Genomic DNA, 23,908 nt, shown 5'->3' with positions numbered 1-23,908 from the left:
TCTGGTCTAGAGTTCCGGGCTTTCCTTAGATGGCACCCATAATCTCCCTTAACTTATTTCTTCTTATTCCTGCAGGAGGAAAAAAAGCATTTCAGTCACCATCTCACTTAATCTTTACGACCCCATAGTTAAGGATTGTTCTCCCCGTGTTGGCTAAGTGAAAACAGACTCAGAGGCCACTGCCCAAGTCTCACAGCAGGAAGAAGCGGAGCCTAGATAACAACACAGGCTTGGCTGCCGACGCTTGCCCCTCCAAAAGACTTCTTTGATTTTATCCAAGTTAACGGCTGTCCTGGTGAGGTTTCAAGAGAACTGCAATCTTGAGTTGATTATTTGCATTTCAGAGATTTCCAGACTGTCTGCCCCTTTTTCCAACAAGTCCCCTTTTCACACAAGAACACTAGGGCATTGTCTTCCAGAGACCCGAAGCCCTCTAAGAGCACTTCCTGTCCTAGGTGCAGGGAAATGTGCTCAGTCTAGCTGCAGTGCCCCAGAGATAAGGATCTTCCAAGTTGTCGTCCAGATTCATCCTCCTCATTGTGGTAAAGCACAGGCCAGGAAGACAAGGAGCAGGTGCATCTGTGGAAGGAAACAGAAAGCCATCTGGTCCTCAGGGAAAGGATGTTTTCAACTCTTTCTCTGGGCCCAGGGCTAAGGGGCTAGAGAAGTTTGGCACTGGACGCTCCTTAAATATTGTTTAAGAGTTGGGGAAACTAGGGGCATGAGAGAGAAACTGATTCACAGTCACAAAGTTACTGCCAGATTTAGAATCTTACATCAGGTTTCATGAATCTTTTAGGTTTTCTGCTACACTATGTATGAGCTTTCTTGCTAAGGTCATTATTCTAGACAGAGCCAGAACCCTGAGTAATACCAACTTAGTGCAATTCTGATGACTTTATAAGAGCAGATAAAATTAAATGTTGAGATTCTGATGGCATGTCTCCTGTCTCCTTTCATTACGAATCTTAGTCAGATTCCTTAGGCCCTCTTACTTAAACTACATTGGCAAAACAGAGACAGCGTTTTGGAACAGGGAGTGCATACCAGAGAATACAACAAACACCTGGGTTACTGCTTGGTGATTAGGCAAAATCAGGACCTTTCCTTCTCCAGTAAGAGTACTTTGTCCCCAAGTTTTAACCCTGCACCATTCACTGGGCTCTCTCCGAAGAGGCACTGCAACAGCCGCCGCCCCTTCCCTCCTCTGAAGTACATTTCTACTGGTGCCTACAACGCGAAGTAAAGCTTTAACAGCAAAACTACACAGCTGCCTCGAGAGGGCAAACAAGGTTCATTTTAATCTACAGCTTCTTCACATGGCTGACTCAGCTAAGGCTTCAGTCTGACTACGCAGTCCAAAGCAAGCTACCTTTGCTTCCTGTCAGGCTAGGAGTCACTGGTTTATAGAGGACTCCACTGCAGTCTAATTAGAATACAATCCTTTCCTGGGATTGGGAAAACTCCGATCTAGAGACTGTTAAAGCCGTGAGTGGTCTATTCAAACACTTGGCTCTGTAGAACTATCCAAGCCAAGGAAAATGAGATTGAGTTGAATTACGACAGAAATCTTTATTAAAATGTGTCCTTCAGTAATATGTTAGCATACATACAATATACACACATACATCTGTACACTCTTTGACACACCTCACGAATCGCCACCATCAGTTTAACCAATAAATTAAAACTAAAAAAAGGAGGGAGGGGGTGGGGGTAGGACTAAGGGCAAAAATCTCCATGTTTTTTCTGGTAAGAAACTGCAAATTTCTCAGAATTTCCCTGGGGAAAACCTGTGACCAGAGAATCTTTGAAATAAAATACATAAATCCCCGCCTCCCCAAAAAAATATTCCAAAAGATGCAGTTACAACAAGTGTGCTTCTCAGAACAGGAGCATTCATTCCACTTCATACTCTGGCTTCTGCACCTTCTGGCTTCAAGACAGTCTTCCCCTCGGCTGGGGCAGAGAGGTTCGTATGGGCACTTGGGCTCGGTGCACCTTGGGCTCTGGGAGTCGAGGGGCAGGCTGCCGTATGGGAGCGAGGGGAGCCACACTCATCTGAGGTGATGTCTGGCACATCGTCCGACTGCGTATCAGAGCTCTCCAGGTCACTTCGGATGCTCTCGGGCTGGGCCAGGCTGATGTCCCAAGCTTTGCTGGCCAAACAGTCTTTCTGTTCACAGCTGTGGTGTTTGCAGGAGGGATCCTCTTCATTGCCGCCACTGCCGCCACGACCACTACCTTCTTCTTCATGCTCTGCCATCTGAGCATGAACATGGAGCGAGTCCTCCGTGCTGCTTCCACTCACCAGCTGATAGTGGCTTGGTTTGGCTTCAATGTCCACTTGGATTTCCATATTGTTGCATTCTCTGTGGAGACAAAATCCACTTTGCTGAGTCATGTATGGCTCATGCTATACCTGTTGGTACAAGCAGTTTGTGGATTCAGGATTAGAAGTCCAAAACATAGGTCAACTGTAGACGAAAGCTCACTTTTAGCAAAAATAAAAATTTAACCTAACTCTCCAATGAGATGAAGAAGAACTAGATCCCTTTTGATGATTAAGAACACACACGCACCTCTGCCAATTTCTTTACACAACTAAAAAAGAGCTTTCAAAATTCAACTAAGGGTCAGACCCTCACACTATCCTACTCAAATACGAAAGTGAAAGAAGATTCCTAGTTTTACTACTGTGGCACAATTAGAAGAAACCAGAACTTCTCCAGTAGGGAGTGCTGCAATCACACTGTATCAGTTATACTAGCTTCTCAAAAATAAAGAGAACTAGGTGACAGGAGTCACATCAGGCAAAGGGTGACATGAGAGCAAAAGCCACAGACCCACAGACATCAGTGAACAGCAATCTAGCTCCTTAAGTTTCATGACAATAATTATACAATAGCCAAAAAAGACCCCAAAAAATGGGGGAAGGAAAGAAAAGGAAGAAAGAAACCCCTAAAAATCAAATGCTAAGAAGAAGAATCAATCAAGAGATCCCAAACACTCTTATAACAAGAACCTACCCAGTGCACTCAGGGCACACACTCTATATCCCATCTGATGGTACTCACAGCCCTAACATGAGGCATTGAGCTTCTGAAGGCCAAGGACCCGACCACAAACTGTAACCTCTCCTGGGCATCTCTGACTGTTCACATACCTGTCCTGTGGGTTGTAGGAACTGATTATGGAACCGGCCATAGCACGAGTACTTGCGTTGTCACTAATTGCACCAAGACTGGCTGTGTCTTTGGGGAAAATTTCCTTTTGGACATCGGCTTGGACTTCTAACCTGTGTAAAGAGGGGACGATCAAGTTAATACGAGACCTGGGTATTCCAAGACAGTCTGCTTCCTGGCACACATCTCTATTATTCTCTTGCTAATTGAGTTCATCTGATCTTCTCCAATTGTCAAATAGCTCAAATAGATGCTCACACAGTTTCTCTCTCGAATATCTACTGAAATCGTCCCCTCCTTTCTACCCCCATTGCTACTACTTAACTTTAGGCGTTGAACATCTCCTGCCTGGAAAATTGCAATTGGGTTCTCTCTCCAGCAGCCTTAAGTTCAAGTCCAACACCTTCCACATCAGTGCCAGTGTGGACAAAGTCCTGATCACTCTAACAGTCCTCTCTTGGCTCTCTACTGCCAACAGTCCTCTCCTGGTTTTCTGATCTGCCTCCAAGCTCTCTCTCCAGTTCCATCTCTCACCATAGGTTCCAAATCATAATCACTCTGAATTCTTTCTTTCCTTACACACCTATATATGTTGTTTACCTCCATGACTTTGCACATGCTATTCCCTCTCTCTGGAAGTTTCCTTTCTCTATGTGACAAACTCATATTCAGTCCTTAACAACAGAGGAAGTTTCATCCCCCTCACTCTCCCAGCAAACCAGTCATTCCCTATTAAATGCTCCCACAGCATCTACCTATTTATTAAATTAATTTATGCATCTCTCCCTCACTCATCTGTGAGTTCCAAAAAAAGGAGAGACCACATCTCATTCACACTTTACCCTCTGTGTCTTGCACATAGGAACTCAAAACACTTAGCAATCAAATTACCCCCAGGCTATAAGATTAAAGGACATCGAGGATCTGACCTCCCACAGGAGCAGCAAACTTTCCCGATGGTGTCTCAAAGCTGAGAACCCAGAACTATTTCCCTCCTTGGCTCTAACACCGGTTTGCTGCACACCTAAGTATTTCCTCTTAATAGGTTTCACAGTCAAACCCATCTGACTCATCCACTTCCTATAAAAGGCTTTCACAGAACTGGAACAGCTGGACCGGCTAAGCTGCAATTTCAGCAAGTCAGTCTCCAATTATGTCTGTCTGCTTATTTACAAGGGTGATGGTTTTAAGAAAGCCCAGCAGTGAGTTCTCTGGCATGTGGGGGCGGGATCCCCTAACAAGAGACAACCAGAGTGATGAGGCACAGACAGGTCAGCAGCAGCCTTCAGCTGCACATTCGAGCAACCCCCATCCTACTGCCCACACCTTCACTCTGCAGCTCCAGCCTCAGATACCCTTCAAGAATGTGCCATGGCCCAGGAAAATGAGGCAGTGCAATGGAAAGTGTGTCGAATCAGAGACCTGCATTCTAGTTTCAGCTTTTCCATAGAATCTCAGAATTGGAAGAGGCCTTTCACAAATGTCATCACTTAGGTGCTTCCCAGATGCTAGCTTGTGCAATCACCTGGGGAACCTTTTCAAAACACAGATCCCTAGGTCCTACTCCAGGGGATTCAATTTATTAATTTTGGGATAAGGCCCTGAAATCTATTTTTAAGAGGCTCCCAGGTGACTGACAGGCACTCAGGTGTGGGATCCAGTCCATCTGTCATCTGTTGCTTGACTCCTTCTAATAGCCAAATGGCCATCTGGTCTTACTTTAAACACTTCCAGGGATAGGCAGCTCAGTATCTTCTAAAGTAATCCAATCCTTCTTTGAACTTTTATATAGATTTTTCCAATATTCTCTATAATGAAACAAAATTAAGTTTCCTTCTAGCTTCCGCCAAGTTGTCTTAATCTACCTCTTGGCATGGGTCAGAATCCTTTCTTCCTGTTCAAAGTCCTTCAGTTATCTGAAGGCAACCATTTCTCCTACTTGCCTACCTTGTTTTGCCCCATCTGCAGGTCTTTCTTCTCCAGTGCATTCAACTAACTGCTTCTCATATAATACCTGCTATGCTCCTCTGAATACGTTCTGGTTTATCTATCTAACTAAATGACTAAGCAAGTCATAACATTTTTAGTCATAAAGCTTTACAGCTTCTCAACACAAAATCATAGAATTGATTTTCCTTATCTATCAAATGGGAATAAGAATAAGAAAGTAATAAGGATCACAGCACCAGTAAGCCAAAAAGACACAGTATAAATGCTATTCAATTGAAAGTCAATGACAAGCCTAATGGGGAGCACAGCCTTGGGAATTCTACAAAAATGCATGCTTTCCCTTCTAGAAGCAGGCAGCCTAATGTTTTAGAGGGAAAATCTGAAGTCAGGATTGCTCTTTATATGGAGCCACTATGGTGCAGTGGAAAGAACACTGAACTTTCTGTTAAGTCATTTAACGTTTCAGAGCCTGTTTTCTCATTATAAAATTAAAAAAAAAAAAAAAAAGACAACAAAAAACCCCACAAACCACTGATGATTACATCAAAATGAGATGATATATGAGATGTGCTTAGCACAGAGACATGGCTCAATACAGGTATGTTACTTATCATTCCAACTGGTTCTGTCAGAAATTATCCATTTGCGGGGTGCCTGGGTGGCTCAGATGGTTAAGCGTCTGCCTTCAGCTCAGGTCATGATCCCAGGGTCCTAGGATCGAGTCCCGCATCGGGCTCTCTGTTCCTTGGGAGCCTGCTTCTCCCTCTGCCTCTCTCCCTCTCTCTGTCTCTCATGAATAAATAAATAAAATCTTTAAAAAAAAAAAAATTATCCATTTGCTTACCTGCTGTATTTTCCCTTGCCACTGGAAAGAATGCCACCACTCAGAGTGCCCCCTGAGAGAGCTGCAAAGCTGGCTGTCTCGCTGTATGGACCCTGCATAACACTGAGTCCATCTGTAGGGCTTCCGCTGGTACTCAATACGCTAGTCAGACCTTCAATGCTGCTTTCCCCAATGCTGGGATTCTTGAGGGCTCGCCAGGCATCGGCCACTGGGGATGGAACCAAACATTTCAATTCAAGATAACACAGCATCAAAATAGAGTCTGTTATTTTCCTGTAATGATTCTTCAGAGTGGAGAATATTCATGTAGAAAAATCCTCATTTACTCAATTAATGAACAGCTACTATATGCAGCCACCACACATCAGGTGTTTTAACATATTGTTAATATTTAATCTTCCCAATAACTACGCAATAACAGACTGAATTTTAGAGGAGAAAACGAAAGTCTAGAACTAAATGACATGTCCAAGTCATGGCTGGTCACACAAAACTACACTTCTGATTCCAAGTCCACTATTCCGTCCATTATACCATAGATGCCATCTAATCAAACATGAAGATTTCAAAACATGTTTAGGTCATGTTAGGTGTTGATTCTAGTTGAAGCTTCAAAAATTGTGGGACTCTCTGTGCCCTAGCTTAGTTAATATGGTAAAGTGAAAACATCAAAGTAGAAGTCAGGGGAACAAAAAAAGAAGCTGGAAGACTTGCTCTAGTCCTAGCTCTGCAGAAGCTCTTAAACCCATTTAACAGATGTTGAGACAAAAGCTTAAAGAAGTTCCCATTAAATGGGGATAATAATAGCCCCTGCCCTCTCTATTCAGAAAGCTATTCTAAAAACCAGGTGAGATAATAACTGTGTAAAGTCCTCTGAAAATTATAAAGTACTGTGCAGATATAAGACTTTATTATCATCACTACTATTACCAGCATACTTGGAGTTACTTGGAATCCTACTAGTTTGTACCTGCCACACAGAGCCAAGTACCAGAGGAATTAACCTAATAATTCTGGAACAAAGAAATGAAAAGCTAAAAATACTTTACCCCCTACAAAGCTCATTATCCAAAGTAATCCAATGACAATCTCTCCGTAAAATGTGCTGAATTCTACTGATTTTTGTTCTGCACCATAAATTCAAAGGGAAATTAAAATCCTCCCTTTACCTGTGATTGGACCATCATCTTCATCAAACTCAATTTTCACCCCCTTTCCGTTTGCCGTGCTAACTCCACAGCCACCTCCACGACAGAGAGAAATAGGGACAACCCCATAGACATAAGCCAGCATAATGGGGACGCCAATACCTGGGGGAGGAGAAGGAAACAAGTCAGCAGGCCATCAGGTTGCAACTGCCCTAAATTTCTCCTTCCCAGCCTGAGCACAGACAAACCACTTTATAAAGGGCCAAAGAAAGACAGAAGATGGCTATCCTAAAGGGGTAGCTGGGTCTAACAGAACGATGACTGGACTTGGGAATTAGAAAGGCCTGGATTAGAATCCTGGCTCCAATTTACTAGCTGTATAATCTCACATATCTTCCCAGGGTTGTCAACGATCAAAAGAGAAGGTATGGGGTGCCTGGGTGGCTCAGTTGGTTAAGCGACTGCCTTCGGCTCAGGTCGTGATCCTGGAGTCCCGGGATCGAGTCCTGCATCGGGCTCCCTGCTCGGCAGGGAGTCTGCTTCTCCCTCTGACCCTCCTCCCTCTCATGCTCTCTGTCTCTCATTCTCTCTCTCTCAAATAAATAAATAAAATCTTAAAAAAAAAAGAGAACGTATGTACAGTGCCCAGCACAGTAAGTATATGTTGATTTTATTTTCCCTCTTCTACTCACTGCTGACATGCTAATCCAAGAACCAATCAATACTCAAAACATTAAATAAGTGACTCCTGGGGCTTAGGATCACCCCAGGATGTTAATTCCAAAATCTGACTGCTGTGAAGGCAGAATGTGCTTAGCCATTAAGAGCACAGGCTCTCAAGTCAGATTGCCTTGATTCATGTTCCAGCTAAGTGACCTTGGGCAAATTACAGCACCTCACTATCACGACTGTAGTGCTGTGAGGATTAAATGAATTAATACATGCAAAACCCTCAGAACTGCTCCTGGTACATGGAGAGCCTTAATAAATGTTAGTTATAATATTCTTATTCTAAAACAAACCCTCATGCCTCCCAAAATACTGTGAGGCATTAAGCAAATCAAAATAAAAGTAATTTTATTTTGTGGGTTCCCTAGCAAGTGGAGAAGGAAGATAAAAGGTGAAAAACTAGGCCTTAAAGTAATATTCTTTAATTTAACCTTTTCTCTGAGCCAGACAGAGTTCTAAGCACTAATTTAGGAATGAAAGATCCCAAACTCTGACAACTTAGTGTGGCTGATAATCATAACAACAGTGCCTAATAGAGTTAACTCCCAAGGTGGGTTCAGCATAAAATGTAGGGGCCTCCAAGGTGAAACATCTGGCCAGCTGGCTAAAATGCTCTTGTCAGAAAGCTGGGTAGGGGGGTGTGGTGGAAGAAAAGAGAGGGAAGGAAAGAGAAGAGTCGCGGTCTGGGCTAGCTTACCCACACTAACTGCAGCGATAACTGGGGATGCAATGACTGACAAAGTCACTCCTCCTGTGATAGCCAAATTCCTCTTATGTTTGGAGGTTTTCCTTCCCTCATACCTGCTGTGAATCTAAGAATAAGAAAGAAAATCCAGGTCAGTAGGTTAGGATATCAATCTTTTTGCTGGGGTGGAAAAAGACAAGTGAATATTCCATCTATATTAAAATATATCCCATACCAACCAAGAGGCCATCTTTCTCAAATTTTAACCTAACTCAGACCAGGGTGACATACACTAATACAGAAAAAGTTAATCCAAGAAGAGACAAAATAACTCAGGGTTGTGAGGAAAGTATTTCACCTTTAAGTCACTGAGACAAACCAGGCCCAGGATGCTAATAAGAACTTTCAGATCTCTTGGGGTTTATGAAAATCCATTTAAGAAATTAAGGTTATTTTTATCTAAGAACCAGCTGGTTTTCAGGAAGCTCTGAAATATAAGCTCCTCCCTATTTCCTTCAAAACTTTACCAACAAACCTGGGGATAGAACACACAGAGAACTCAGCATGTCTTACCTTCCTGCCAACATAAACAGGAATGCCAATGACCATGGCAGGAATGGCAATGCCAGCAATGAGGGAAATCCCCACTGGCGCACCAATCAGTGTTCCCAGCTGCCAAAGAATTTTCTTCTTACGGCTCCACGGCTTCTTGCCCCAGAATGTGCAGCCAGAGGGGCTGCAGAGGAAACATGCTAAAGTTAATATCAATATTACAAATGCAGCTGTTGTCAACAGAGGGCTTGATAAGAGCAAGAGCCTTCTTTTTCAATAAGATGATTAACAGTTACAAGAGGTTTTAGGAAATGAATATATTACATGAGGGGGAGCAAAAGACAAGGTCAGATTAGAGCTCTGGGCCCTTTACTTTTGTTTGTAAAGACAGGCTTACAGACTTGAAACCTCTTTTCCTTTCTTTGCTACTGAACTCTGTCCTCCCTAACCCAACAATGATCCAGCTTCCTTGATTGATATACTACTTGGGATCCTGCACAACCTACACACTTGACATCTCATTCAAAAGTGCTGTGCCCTGCAGCTAATGAACATTGACTTGAATAGTTTTCTTGGCATGTGTCCTACCCATATCCCAATAGATAGTGTAAACTATGTTTCTGGGGAAGGATATAAAAAGACTTTGTCACACCCTTTATGTACATAAAGTTTCATACTCTTGAGTTTGGCTACTTTTATACTCAGTCCTTCTGTGTTCAACCATTTTTGCTCACTCCCTTTGTCTTGTCTTCTCTTACTAGACAGGATAAGCAATTTTGAAAGTAGGGATCATGTCTTACACACCTCTGTTTCCCGATAATCAGTACAGTGTAAGTAAGTCAAAGTTTGCTATATTGGAAATGTAATGTTTCATCCACACAATGAATGTTAAGTTTGTAAATATTAACTCCTTTAGGACAATATTTTAATATTCACTCTGAATTCTTTGTAAAGTCATTACATGCAAGGAACTGTAAAAAGATAACTCTGGCCTTAATAAATGTATGCAGTTTAGCAAAATTAGATATGTATATGAAGTAAAAGTAGTGATGTTTATAATGAAATATTTAAGGAATGCCAATACAGAAGAATGAGGCAGAAAAAGCTGGGGAAGGTATCATAGATGAAATGGCATTTAAGTGGACCCTGAAGGGGAAATAAGAACTGAACAGGTTGAGAGAAGAGGGGCTTGCTGGGAGGGTGACGTGATCAGAAAGTATTATGGGCAAAGGGAAGAACATGAACAATTATGAAAGAACATGAACAAGAAAGGTAGCCAGAGGAGACACAGGAAATAGCAAGCCCAGGTTACCGGAATATAGCATGTATAAAAACAACATGGAAAAAGCTAGAAAAGGAGATTAGGGCCAGACTGTGGCAAAGCCATGCTAGGAAAATTGAACTCTCTCTGGAAGGTAATGAAAATAGTCCCTGGAAGTTGCTGAACTGAAGAAAAACATGGTCAGAGGAGTGTTTGAGAAGAACTTTTTATAGCTTCCTTATCCTGCAATGAGAGGACAGACAACCGTGTCTCTTTGACATCCTTTTCCCTAAATCAGTAAAAGAACAAGACTATAAAGCAATGGACACATTTCCCATCTCACCTGAGGTAATGCAAATCTGAGATCTCTTTCATACAAAGCCAACAGAATTCACAGCCGCACACTGCACAGGTCATATGATTACAGCTTCCATCATTCATCTTGATAATGTAAGCACTGCATCGTGGGCATGGCTTGATGTCATCTGCTAAGGGGGGAAGGAAGATTGGGCAGAAAAATACCCCCAGTTAAACCTAATTTGATTTATTATTCCTAGGAATATATATAAAAAGTGAGGAGGCAGTCAACTCTTGGCTGAGAATTCTAAATTGTGCAACCCACTTCACTGGAAGGCTGGCTATGTCTAGACCTCAGGAATTTTCGTAAAATGGATCCTGTCTCATACTGAGCTGCCTATCCCCAAAACTGGCATCTTACATAGCACTTAAGCCACACTCTGAACAAGAAGACTTCCCTAGAGACAAAGATGGTTCCAAGAAAAATGGAATTTCACCAGCCAACAGGCTGGCAGAATTCAAAGCAGAGTTCTGCAGGAATAATAGTCTGCAGCTTGGAATTGGCTTTAAGTTTTGAAAAACTTTAACTCAGGAAATTCATTTCTCAGGCTCAGCAAGTATCATTGTGATGTGCTGTTAACACAACCCACAGACCCCTCCCATGATACTTTCAAATTCAAAACCTAAAAATAATTGGGTATGCTATGTAGCACACACCTAGTAATTTTCACAGCAGGCTAGGAACTATCCTATTAAAATGACAATTTAGGAGATTATGCTGTGCCAGGAAAAAGTGAATGGTAAAATCTTTCCTACCAGCCTCTCCCAAATGACATCAATGAAATAAAATACATTTATAAAAGGCAATAAACCCACTGACATTTTTAAATAGGTTTACTCTGACTTGCCAAGGTTCCTCCTTTTAAGGTTAATCATTAATCCATACTAATATTATTTCCTTTCCTTCAGTCTGTACCCTACTTCCAAAAGCGGTGATGCACTTAAAGCTAGTAGGAAGACAGTAGAGGTTTAATACTAATTATCTTTCTGCTCACAATTAAAGTTTTGAAAAAGTCCCTCGCAAAAAGACCTATATACTCACCAGTATAAGACATATTATTAAAAAGGTAGAAACTAAACAATTCAATTTTGTTGCATTCCAATTTTACCAATTTATAGGTTGGAAAACCTACAGTTGTCAGAGAGAGAAACTACATATCAAATATAATATCGAAAGTATTACCAAGTATTTTCTGCTCTCTGATCCCAGGAAATACTTGGTTATACAGCAAAATAATCTCTCCCAGCTTTAGGCTCACATCATGAAATATCAAATAAAGAGAAAAATGAGACAATGCCAACTTATACCTGGTCCAGATTCTTGCCCATAACTGAGACCTGAAGTGTGCTTGGTCCGTACTCGCAAAGTCTGTGCCCTCTGCTGACGGGCCATATCACATGTCTGATTTGGATGCCATATTTGCTTGCAGTGGTAGCAGAACTCCGTTTGGCAGCCTTCCCTCTCACAGGTCAGCTTTGGGCAGCTGGCACAGCCATAGGCAATAACTGCATAACTGGGTAAGGAAACAGGAAGAGATATCAGTAAGGTAAGAACGATCGGAAAAAGACAGACATTATTCACCAGTTTCAGTGGGGTAACACTGACACTCGTTACCACTACACATGATATAAAGAAAAGAGTCTACATGTAACTCATAACATACACACACACAAGCATGCCTAACAAACTGTAAAACATATTCTATGTGAGAAAGTAAATTTCTTCTGGAGATTCTAAAAACACAAATCATTTACCTTCTGAAGAAATAGGGGAAAATACAATATTTAGCCTGGATTCTAGCATGCATTCAGCCACAGTTTAAGCTACTTTAAGAGTTTACCACAGCAAGTTTCACAAATAACAGGGTACAAAACTATATCGTTTTGATGGTTTGCTATATTTAGAGAGATTAGAATTTGTTTACATTAAAGGACAGAATGTTTGTAAAATGAAAGTATAGTGAAACTAAAGTATACTTTTTCATTTTTAAGTTCCACAGGGAAGCTGGTCTGAGCACACACAGCCTGAGACAATAGCCACAGATGGATTCATGATCAACTTCTCCTAATGAAAGCTCATTTTATCTTTCAAATTTTTTTTTTTTTTTTAGCTCACATCTATACCTTGAAATATCTACTTCCTTGACAGGCTCCAGAATCCAAGAATACCACTCATCTACCTTACTAATTAATACATAATAAGGCTATTATCTCCCTCCCCTTCCTTCTCTCTTCTGACACATATTCTTAGTAAAGATGCACAACTCAGAATCCATCTGCACCAACATCAATTGTTTCTTATAATTCACACTTATTTTCCAAGAATTACTCTCTCACAAACAATCCAATATATTTACAACCATTAGCCCTTCTGACTAGTTCAAAATATGTCAACCAAATGTTCAGATTACCCTAACAAATGAAGACTTAAGATAAAAAAATTTAAAAAGTAATTTAAAGAAACAAAGAAGGGAACATAGCAGTTGTGAAAGTTCAAACAATTTTTAAACAGGTCAGTAAGTGCAGGCTTAGGTGTTGCCATTGGGCTTTGTTGTCCCCTATTCTACTTTCTCCTCCAATAGCCAAAGACCTCAAGTAACTTATAAAAAAGGCTAATAACTTTTTCTTGGATTTACTCTACTGTTTGTTTTTTTGAATGTACATTAGACGTTCATAACAGCAACTCAAGTTCTCAGGCTTATTATAGATTCTACAAGTTGATTTGAGAATGACACTGAAAATATCAATGACATATCATTTGTGTTATATAATACAGTCTGTACTAAAACTTTTCTCAGAAAGAGCAAAGGGAGAATAGGTCAATGTGTGAATGCAAATGATTCATATCCTGTAGGAGTTCTGAGCAAATTTACCCAACCTAGCTGCAAAATAGCTACTACAGATAAACAATGTTTCTCCTAAAGAAAGTGACCTGCTTGCTATTTTGTGTTAAATGGGAAAGGTACTGGATGACCTCAGTACCTTAAATCAACTTCTGATGATACAAATTACATAGACAGTCAAGAAGCCTTGATCATTTCCTGATCTATTCCTACCTCACCTGGTGGAAATAAATATTTATTAACAGATTTTTTTTTTCTTTTAAGATGAACACTTGACAAGATTGATAATGTCACTTTTGGGTGTGGAATTTGGTTCCAAGGAAGTAAAATAATCCCAAATACTCATGAGCCCACAACAATCTATTACCATGACACAGAATTAGTCAGGGCACGAGACTTGGCATTCCTGTTTTTGGGCGCCTGGCCTGGGCTCCTTGTCCCTGACTCATACTGCATGACACTGAGCTAATTTAAATCCCCAAGCCTTAACCTCTATCCCAGAAATGGAGATATAGGTGCTTGCCACCTTCAAGTGTAACCAAACATATTCTAGAACTGCATTTGAGATCTTGCCCTGAAAGGTATGGTATAAAAATATAGCACATTTTATCCTACTTCCTGGCCTTCGCATAATCTACTCCTTCTGCCTAGAATGTTCTTTCCTTTCTTCTTGCCCTGGCAAATACTTATCCACTTAAGAACCAGCTCAAATGTCATCTTCCCTATAAAATCTACTTAATACTTAACCTCTCCAGGCAGCTGGCTGCCTACTTTATGCCTATGTACAATTACTTTATACTACTTATCACATTAATTATCTGTTTATATGTGTGCTTCCCCAACCAGACTAGACTCAAGGAAAAGTATCATCCATGTTTTAATCTTCAGGGTCTAGCATACTGGTTCATGCTCAAAATACTTGTGTTGAATGAATGTTTGAGACCCTTTCCTGTTTAGTTTTTCACCTTCCACAGGCCATTCTAACTCTTCTCCTGGGCTATTACTTTACCCTAAAGCAATCTTTAAACCTTATCCATGTATCTATTGGTTTACTATATGCCAGGTACTAGAACTTAGACCTAAAGTTTTGTCTAAGCCCATTTTAGGAGCAAACTCCTAAATTCTGAATAGGGTAATCTTCCCCAGGTAGTTGAAAAAAAAAACTTCATCCTTGAGACCAAAGCCACCTTGACAATCTTGTTCCTTCTCTTCCATGTCCTACCCTGGAGCCTATCTCCTACCCTGCTCTTGGCTTAACCAAGCATTCAGGTTTGCTAATTAGAAGCTAAATAAGAGGGGAGAAAGAAGAAGCTAAATAGAGGGTGACGGAAATTACATGCTGCTAAGAAAACAGATGTATCCTTCCCCCTCCCCTTATGTTTATATAAATTTACTAATTTCCTAAGTCTTCAGAAATATCATAATATGTGACAGTCTACACCACAGCACTACCTAACTTCGGCCCTGGAGAAAAAATCCCATTATTATGAATTTGATTATGCTCTAACAGACCCTAGTAGTTAAAGAAATGTGTTCCTATATTATGTTTGAACTTTCTAGCTCCAGGCCACATAACTTCATTTACAAATGGACCCTGAGCCATGTGTAAGGGTAGTAGAAATGCACCAAGTTGTCATGAGTTGTACTCTTACTCTCTTCCTCTTTTTTTTTTTTTTGCCCTAGTTTAAATTTATGTCACCTCTTAGCCAGACAACTGCAAGAGACTAATATCTGTCTCCTTATTCCCCACTCCAATCCAAGTTCCAATTCCAGAAGGTTATCTATCATTATGTAACTCTTTTACTTAAAGTCCTTCAACAAAAAAGAAAAAAAAAAGTCCTTCAAACCTAAACTTCTTTGCATGGCTTAGATAAGTCTATCAACTGGAGTCCAGTCTACCTTTTCAGATTGATCTCTAGTTACTTTCCAGATCAGGCTCTCTATATTGTGCATCCAGAGGCTGACCAAACTAGATTCCAGACTTACTACTGTATTTTTATACCTCTATGCACTTCACTTGCTCAAAACACTCTGGTTTAAGATGCTTTTTTCTCTACTCGCACCATTGTTTGCCTGGTATGAATTCCTACTTACATTCTTCAAGGCCCAGATCAAATATTACCTCCTCTGTGAAGTCTTTCTTGACACCATCATGCAAAATCTTTCATCTACCCTCTAAGAGCATTTGTGTTTTCTTTAGTATGTATTACACTGAATTTATAATCTGTTATCTATATCTATCTAATCTCTTCTAACAGGCCAAACTCCCTGTCAAGAGGACAACGCCTAAGTCCTTTTTGTAATACCCAATATTCACCTAAGGAAAGTTCAACACTACATAATTCTCAAAAGTGTCTACTGAATGATCATCTGTCTGTCCTCTTCTTGCCCTCCACCCCCATTATCTGTGTCTCTTTCAAAAACTGGGCTGTTCATTTTCTTTATCTACCTCATCAAAATTCAACTATCCCATTCTTCTGGGATCTAATGAAAATTTTTGTTCATAGAGTTGTAGAAAAAGTTGGAATATGGATAACCTAGGCTAGAGGAACTCTCAATCTATTCAGAGCACAAGATTCATTGTTAAATAAGGACACGAACAGAAGACAGAATAACTGTACAGAGTAACTGTTAAAGGAGTTTAGAAAACTGCAAATAATCAGGGAAAATGTCAGTTTAAGATGCCATAGAAAAAACAAAAACATGTTTCCTGTTGATTTAAGTTTGGGAAAATTACACCAGATTGAAGATTTACACTGTATATTAGCATTAGCAATTTATAGTGTATATTAGCATGTTTAAAGGGTACAAAAAACTCAGAAATAAATTTTGTTCAATCCAATACTCCCCCCAAGCTTATTTGGTCACAAAATGTTTACCTTTCCAGTAATACCAAAATATACATTGGAAAATATTGATGTAAGTGAAAAAAAGAAAACAAGATGAAAAGATGGTAGTAGACTTTAAAGGGGCTTAAATTATAAGGGTAGATCATATAAATAATCAGTTCTTAAAGACATAAGAAGTCATTTTATAGGTCAAGTATGAACAGCTTGAAGCAGGGGAGTGATATAAAATGTTCCACTTTAGAATGATACACTGGCAAATATGGGAAAGATGTATGGAGCTGGATGTAGATGGGCAGGTGAGGGGTGGGGGATAGAGTGAAGAGTTGTGAAAATAGAAGGTACAAAGCTAAATTAAGAGAAGACGTCCAGATCAGCTATATCTCAATTTTTAAAATGTCATACCAGAGAGAAAGAGAGAGAGAGATAAAAGATGTAGGAAGGCTTCAGAGAGGAAAAAAAAAATCCCTTTCCACTGACTGAGAAATTTGTCTTGCTCAAGGAGTTTGTTCTTCCTTCATAAATATGCTAGAGATGAACAGAAGCTTCCTATTTATGGGATGGTCTAGGTCAGTTGTCCAGGAAGGCCAACAGCTGATACTACCTGTTAGGGTCAGGTAGGAGGGGGACTCTGCAGGAGAAAGAGCCAGCAATGAGAGGCTGGAGTTGTGGACCTGCACAAAGAATTTAGGTCAAGACAGCCTTATCTCCTATTCATCTGTACAGAAGATCTGCCCCTACACACCAGGAAATTTTCTGTTGCCTCCTTTGCTCATCCCTCAGTCTTCTAGAGATTCTGAAAGGGTTTAAAGATTGGTAACAGGGTACTTGAGAGGAAAACATTATATATTTACATGATGTGGGGGTTTCTGAGAAGACTCATGCTTAAGCAGAGACTCTAAGGGGTATCAACTGCACCATTTATTAGCTGTGAGACATTGAAGCCCACACTTAAACTTCTCTGAACTGGTTTCTCCTTTATAAAATAAGTTTACTATCACCATCCACCTGTATGAAACTAAAATTATTCCTGAATGAGCTTATAATCTGAAGATTATAAAGAACTATAAAAATGTCAGTTATTTGTGTTTTGAGTCAATTTTATCTCATTTGAAAGTATGTTTTAAATATACTTGGTAATATTGTACTTAATAATATTAAACAATAATGCAAATGTTGCCCCACTGAAATTGGTTCTTATTTATGAATAAGATCATATTCAAGTATGGGAAAAGAAAAATTCAAGACTCTGCTCTAAAATTATTTTGTAAACAAAAAATCTTTTAATATATAGTGTTCTCATTATCATAATCACAGTGAAACTAATGACCAGAACTCTGTAAGACCACTTACATGCCCCCTGCACCATGCCAAATGTAATTCTTTTTTTTTTTTTTAATATTTTATTTATTTGAGAGAGAGAAAAAGAGGGAGAGGGAGCATGAGCATGGGGAGGGGCAGAGGGAGAAGCAGACTCCCCATTGAGCAGGGAGCCCTACTCTATTACATACATACACATACACACACAGAGCGTAGGGAGGACTTGATAAATTTGGCTGCAAGAACTTGATCTGTAAGTAAAGTAAAGATGGTGAGGTACAAGAAGAAGAGAACTAGGGATTACACTTACTGCTCATCCATGATTTTTACCAGACACAGAAGAATAGAACAGTTTGAAACAAAACAAAACAAGCTGTTTTTCTCCTGGCATTCAAAAGGTGGCAAAACCATTGGCCACATCCCCAGGGAACTCAGATACCTGTTTGGGAAATGACAGAATTTTAAAGTTACTCCCTGTTTATCTAACACCTCCAATTGCAGACCTCAAAACACTTTGCAAACATTAATTAAGCTTCTCGAGTCAGGAAAGGATTAGGCCTATTTCAGATAAGAAAAATAAAGTAGATAAGAGGCTGTTCACAAAAAGAATCAGAAAAGAAACGATTTCAGATCCATGGCTCTCTCAAAGTTGTCCTTAGGCCACATTTGATAAAATGATACAAACAGTAGCATCCCCAATAATGCCAACAAGTGCATGCTTTTTAAAAAGAAAAGGTTGAGAGGAAAGAATATTAGCCTTGGTTGGAGTTAAGACCAGTGTTTCAAGCCTGGTTCCATCACCCACTAGCTACATGACCCTGAACACTCAATTTATTTAAATTTCAGTTTTCTCATCTGTAAAAACTAAATCAAATCTATCTTACAATGTTGTAAGGATCAAATTAAATTATGTACGCCTGGCACCTGGGATACTTGGATGCCAGCTTGCTTTCTTTCTGCAGACTTCACCTTCTTTAAACCCACAGATAACACATTAAAAAAAATATATAAAATTATTATAATGCTTTTAACTAATAAAACCCTCTAGATGATACTAAACCAATACTTGGCTAAAATAAGAAATGGCCTTAATTCTTTATTAACTTTTAGTAATGGTTTACAGTTGTCACCATAAAGATTATAAATTAATTCCTGTCCATTTTTAATGTTGTGAGCAAAGACAGTCATTGACTTTAGAGAAATAAAAACAAAAAGGGAGCTTTCCAGAAAGATAATCAGCAACGCCACATTTCTCAGTTAAAATTCAAGGAAACACATCTCAAAAAGGAGTTAATATACTATGTCAAAATTAACCATGCAATGTTCTCTTAAGTAAATATTCCTTTGGTTCGGAAAATAGATCAATAGTATTTATAAAACCTATCATATACATTAGCCTCCTAAGGCCAGTGAGATCACCAGGCCACCAGATATAAGAGCCTACAAGGTTGTTTCCAACACTTAGTAATTCAAAGTGAAAGTGATCTACCATAGACAAACACCATATCTTTGACCACAACACTTCAAAGTAATTTAGAAACCCCATCTCAGTGAGGTTAAATAACACACCCATCTCTAACCAAGTCTGGCAGAATAGAAAGACAGAAGTTAACTCTTCTTCTTTTTTTTTTTTTTAAAGATTTTATTTATTTATTTGACAGAGAGAGACACAGCGAGAGGCAACACAAGCAGGGGGAGTGAGAGAGGGAGAAGCAGGCTTCCTTTGGAGCAGGGAGCCCGATGTGGGGCTTGATCCCAGGACTCTGGGATCATGACCTGAGTCGAAGGCAGACGCTTAACGGCTGAGCCACGCAGGCGCCCCAGAAGTTAACTCTTCTTACTGTCCTAGACACTCTTAAGACAGCTTCTTTTCAAGGGGACAAATAGTAGCATCATAGAAATCTTTTTTTTTTTTTTTTAAGATTTTATTTATTTGACAGAGAGAGAGCACAAGTAGGCAGAGTGGCAGGCAGAGGGAGAGGGAGAAGCAGGCTCTCCGCTGAGCAGGGAGGCCGACGTGGGGCTCGATCCCAGGACTCTGGGATCATGACCTGAGCCGAAGGCAGCTGCTTAACCAACTGAGCCACCCAGGGTACCCCAGCATCATAGAAATCTTAAAACAGCCTTGGTATACAGGCTACAATTAAAAGCCCTTCTTAACTCCTTTGAAGCAAAGGCCCATGCAGCTTTTTTACTACCATTACATTCACACACTGCAAGGAGTCCCTAGCATCTTTTTGTCCCCAAAACATAACACACAAGAATAAAATGATCTGCCCAAGGTCACAGAACTGGTAAATGGCACAGTCTGACTCCTAATCACTTAGATAAGCTCTTCTTTGCTGCATGCAACTATTCATGGGATGTACTGACAGTAACAGATTTTTTTTTAAGTGGTGGGAGGGTGGTCTCCATTGAATACTTTAGCTAGTAAAATCTGGTGGTATTCTGTCTCCGCACATATTGCATATATTCTCACTGACCTTAAAAATTCAGGCTACATGGTGCCTTAAAAAGACTGTCGTCAAGAACTCAAGATCAGAGGGGCTGGGTAACACATTTTCTCCTACCATGTCAGCCTCTGGGCATCCTTCTTCTCAGTGCCCCGTTGCTTCTCTGGACAAAGAAAAGGTCCGTCCACTCCTCACCCTGCCCAAGGCAGCAGTGTAAGAACCACAGGGGGCCTTCCAACAGCTTGGCACAGAAGGCACACACTGCCCAGAGAGCCCCAGAGCTGCCAGTGAGCTGTCCTTTCCCCCTAGTGCCATTTCCATCACCTCCATCCCAACTTTAGCAGCTGCGAGAACACACCTTCTCCCGTAATGCTGCGAAGTCTGCCCCGGCCAAAGGGACACACCCCTCCGAATGCTGTGAGGCCCTCAGAATATTCTCATCCCTTCCTTTGCCCGTTATCCCCTGCCCGCCGTCATTAAGACATGGCCCCTACCTCTGGACAGAGGGGCGTGCACCCCACCTAAAAGCCTCTCCCTGCCTCCTGACTTGATGGACAGCTCCCCTCCCCTCCCCGACTGCTCAGCCCCCACCTCAAGCCCTCGGGCAGGGCGGGTGGCGGGTGCCTTCCCCCGCTCGTCTGGGCCTGCGGACAGTGACCGGTTACCAACGCGCCGCAGTTGCCGCCTTCTCCTCCCTCCCGCTGCTCAGCCCTCACCTCTCCCTCGGTGCCGGGACACACACACGCACACGCCGCACCGAGGACCGCCTCTCCGGGCCGGCCACACGCGGGGTGGGGGTCCAGTCCCCCAACCCGGGTCCCCTCCGCCGCAGCCCCTGCCCCGGCCGGCGGCCACGCCCCCGCGCTCACCCGCAGTCCGGGGCCGGGCACCAGCGGCAGTCGGGGTCCGAGGCCAGGTAGCGGCGCAGCATGAACTCCTCGTACTTGTGCATGAGCGGCGGGTCGGCGAGCAGAAGGCGGATGTCGTGCGGGTTGAGTCGCTCGCTGCACTCGGGGCAGCTGATGGGCACCCGACTCTCGCTGATCTCCAGGCGCAGGTAGTGGCGGAGGCAGTCCCGGCACGAGCGGTGCGGACAGCTGAGGAGGCGCGGGGCCCGCTCGGGCGGCAGCCGAACCAGGCACAGCGGGCACTCCACCTCCTCCGGGCCGGGGCCGCCGCCCTCCGCCGCCTCCTCATCGTCGAACCCGGGCCCGGCCGCCGCCGCGGCCTCCGCCTCCGCCTCGGCGGCCGGCTCGGTGGGCAGCGCCTCGGGCGGCGGGGCCTGGGCCGCGGCCGGGACCGGGGCGGGCGGCGGCGGCGCGGCCGGGGGCGGTGGCTCGGCCTGTGGCTTGGCCCGGGCGCGGCGACCGCGGGCCGAGGCGGAGAAGACTCCGTGGAAGGTGAGGCGCCGGCGCCGGCCGCCGCTGCGGCACTTGGGGTCGGGCGCGGCCGCGTGTAGAGATGTAGAGCGCGGCGACTCGGAGTCCTTCTCAGAGCCCATGGCCCCCAGAGGCCGAGGAGCCAGGGGCGCCCAGCGCCGCCACAGCTCCCGCCTCAGCGCCCCCTCAACCGGCGCGGCGAGCGCCGCCGCCTCAGCCGCCCTCCCCGAGCTGCAAGCCAAGCGGGCGCGTCGAAGTGGTTATAAAGCCTCCGCCCCGCGCGCCGCTACCCACTGCGCAGGCGCTTCGCTGAGACACCTCACAACCCGCACCGCCCCCCCCGCGCGGAGGGCGGGTGCTGGGCGGGGCCGAGCGGGGTGGGGCCGGACGTGCTGGGGCGGAGCTCCGCCTCCTCCCGGTCATGGGGTTCCAGGGCCGCCATCTTGTGGAGGCACTAACCCAACTGCTTTTCTTGGCCCTCTTCCCCCAATTCCGTCACCCCGGCCGCCTTCATCCCCGAGGTGGAGTTTTCGGTTTGCCTTTGCTCACGGATAGGATGATTGCCCCTTACAGCAAATGATTCTGAGGTTACTTCATCTGTAAAACATGGGCAAGGATAGATCACATGGTGATTCCCAACTGGTCCACCTTCCGACACTTCTTTTGTTAACAGCATTAATTAATAAAGAATATAGTCATTCGTTACGCATCTACAAAGTGGAGGCATTACTAGATAAGACAGACAGGGTCCCCTATCTGCAAGGGATTTGCAGAATAAAGCCCGAATTCCTTAATCTAGCATTCAGTGCTCTCTGTGAGCTAATAAACTGTATTGCTAGGCCCACCTCCCACTCTCACCTCCGGGTAGCTTGGTTATTTACAGTTTGTGGAAGGAGGCCTAGCACCTTTTTTTCCCCTGTAAGTGTCTCTCTTGTGCTCTCGGCAGCCTTCCTGATGGGAGGAAACACGCAACTACGACAGCAACAGAAATGGTCCGTTAGGGTTAGGTTCAGTTGCACATAACAAAAGAAAAAAAATAACTTACAATAGAAATTTATTTATTTATTTTAAAAGATTTGATTTATTTGACAGAGAGAGAGAGAGGAGAGCACAAGCAGGGTAAGCGGTTGCGGGGCTCGATCCCAGGACCCTGGGATCATGACCCTGGGTGAAAGCAGACGCTTAACCGACTGAGCCACCCAGGCACCCGGTGATTTATTTCTGTCTTCAAAAAAAGAAGTCCAGGGGTAGGCAGTCCAGGGCTGCTCTGCTACACTCAGCACTGGCTTTTCAATCTTAAGTTCACCTCGTTATGTTCCACCTTTGGAAGTAGAGAGGAGAAAGGGGGAAAAGTGCATCCTTTCTTTTTAAGATACTGCATTGGAAGTCCCACACATTTTTGCTTACATCTCATTGGCCAAAACTAGTCCCATGGCTATATTGAGAAATGTAGTCTTTTAACTGGACACAGCGTGCCCAGCTAAAAATAGGGGCTCTGTAATTAATAGAGAGGGGTAGAGTGAATAATGGAAGGTACCAGGTGTCTTTCTCATGGGTGGCATGTAAAACCATGAGAAAGGTCCCCAGGAATAAGTCCTGAGAAACTTCAAACTTTTGAGGTAAAACAATGGAAGAGGAGCCAGCAAAGGAAGCTGAGAAACGGGTTGTCAGAGGAGAAAAACCAGGCAGGTGTGATGTCACAGAAGCCATGGTAAAATGTTTCCAGCGGGGAGTGGTCAGTTGTGACAAATGCTGCTGAGAAATCAGGAAAGAATAGAGAAGCGACCCCTGGATTTGGCAAAAACCATAAGGAGGGAGAAAGTTCTCTTCAAATAAGGAGGTTTGATACTGGATGGCTAAAACAATTTCTATATATTGGTCAGAATAGGCTAGGCTTTGCTATGGTAACAAACAACCCAAATAGCTCAATGGCTTAACCTAACAATGGTCTATTTTTTCTCACTCAAGCAATGCCTGATATGGGTCAAGGCACTTTCCGAGTTACAGATCCTCTACTCCACTGGATAACTCAGAGATCCAGGCTTTTCCATCCTCGCCTCCACAACCTGCACACAAGGCTTTCAGGATTGCCTCAATGAGGGAAAGATTGCTGGCGGGTTGTGCACTGGCAATTAAATACTCCAGCCTGGAAATGGAACTTGTCATACGAGCCGAATCTAAGTGCAAGGGAGGCTGGGAATTGTAGGGGGGAGCCATGGACTAGTAAGTATGCAGTATTATCAAAGCCACGGTTCCCTGTAGTTATTTTTTATTCTGTCCTTAGTGCCAAATGTCCTGATCAGCTGCGGGGCCCGCTTCGAGGAGGTGTGTGCCTGTGGTGGGGAGACAAAGGGTG

The 23,908-nt window shown here is 42.8% G+C and overlaps 1 protein-coding gene across 5 annotated transcripts; it reads right to left on the bottom strand.

Annotated features, from left to right (window-relative positions):
• Positions 1–379: 379 nt before the first annotated feature.
• Positions 380–21,788, bottom strand: RNF19B (ring finger protein 19B). Of its 5 annotated transcripts, XM_035019180.1 has the most exons (10): positions 21,043–21,788; positions 12,020–12,225; positions 10,698–10,842; positions 9,115–9,277; positions 8,554–8,668; positions 7,149–7,289; positions 5,980–6,187; positions 3,167–3,298; positions 1,871–2,372; positions 380–579 (listed from the first exon to the last, which is right to left on the bottom strand). In XM_035019180.1, exons 1-9 carry the CDS (start codon positions 21,672–21,674, stop codon positions 1,910–1,912), a joined length of 2,205 nt encoding a protein of 734 aa, XP_034875071.1. In that variant the 5' UTR covers positions 21,675–21,788; the 3' UTR covers positions 380–579; positions 1,871–1,909. The 5 variants fall into 5 exon arrangements, with proteins under 5 accessions (XP_034875071.1, XP_034875070.1, XP_034875072.1 ...); XM_035019179.1 differs by lacking the exon at positions 380–579 and having other exon boundaries at positions 1,553–2,372; XM_035019181.1 differs by lacking the exon at positions 380–579 and having other exon boundaries at positions 1,553–2,372; positions 10,698–10,839; positions 21,043–21,786.
• Between the last annotated feature and the right edge of the window lie 2,120 nt (positions 21,789–23,908).

The sequence above is a fragment of the Mirounga leonina genome, unplaced genomic scaffold, assembly GCF_011800145.1.
Source record: "Mirounga leonina isolate KUSES-001 unplaced genomic scaffold, KU_Mleo_1.0 Mir_173, whole genome shotgun sequence".
Lineage (NCBI taxonomy): Eukaryota > Metazoa > Chordata > Mammalia > Carnivora > Phocidae > Mirounga > Mirounga leonina.
The sequence above is the reverse complement of the archived record's forward strand: the minus strand, read 5'-3'. Positions and strand labels throughout refer to the sequence as shown.

What these genes read in the sequence shown, in the direction of transcription:
- RNF19B (XM_035019180.1), bottom strand. Translation starts at nt 21,674, where the DNA reads ATGGGCTCTGAGAAGGACTCCGAGTCGCCGCGCTCTACATCTCTACAC. An exon ending in TGCCCGGCCCCGGACTGCGG is followed by an intron (nt 12,226 to 21,042) that starts GTGAGCGCGGGG and finishes TTCCTTACCCAG; the next exon opens with TTATGCAGTTATTGCCTATG. An exon ending in CTGTTTATGTTGGCAGGAAG is followed by an intron (nt 8,669 to 9,114) that starts GTAAGACATGCT and finishes TCTTATTCTTAG; the next exon opens with ATTCACAGCAGGTATGAGGG.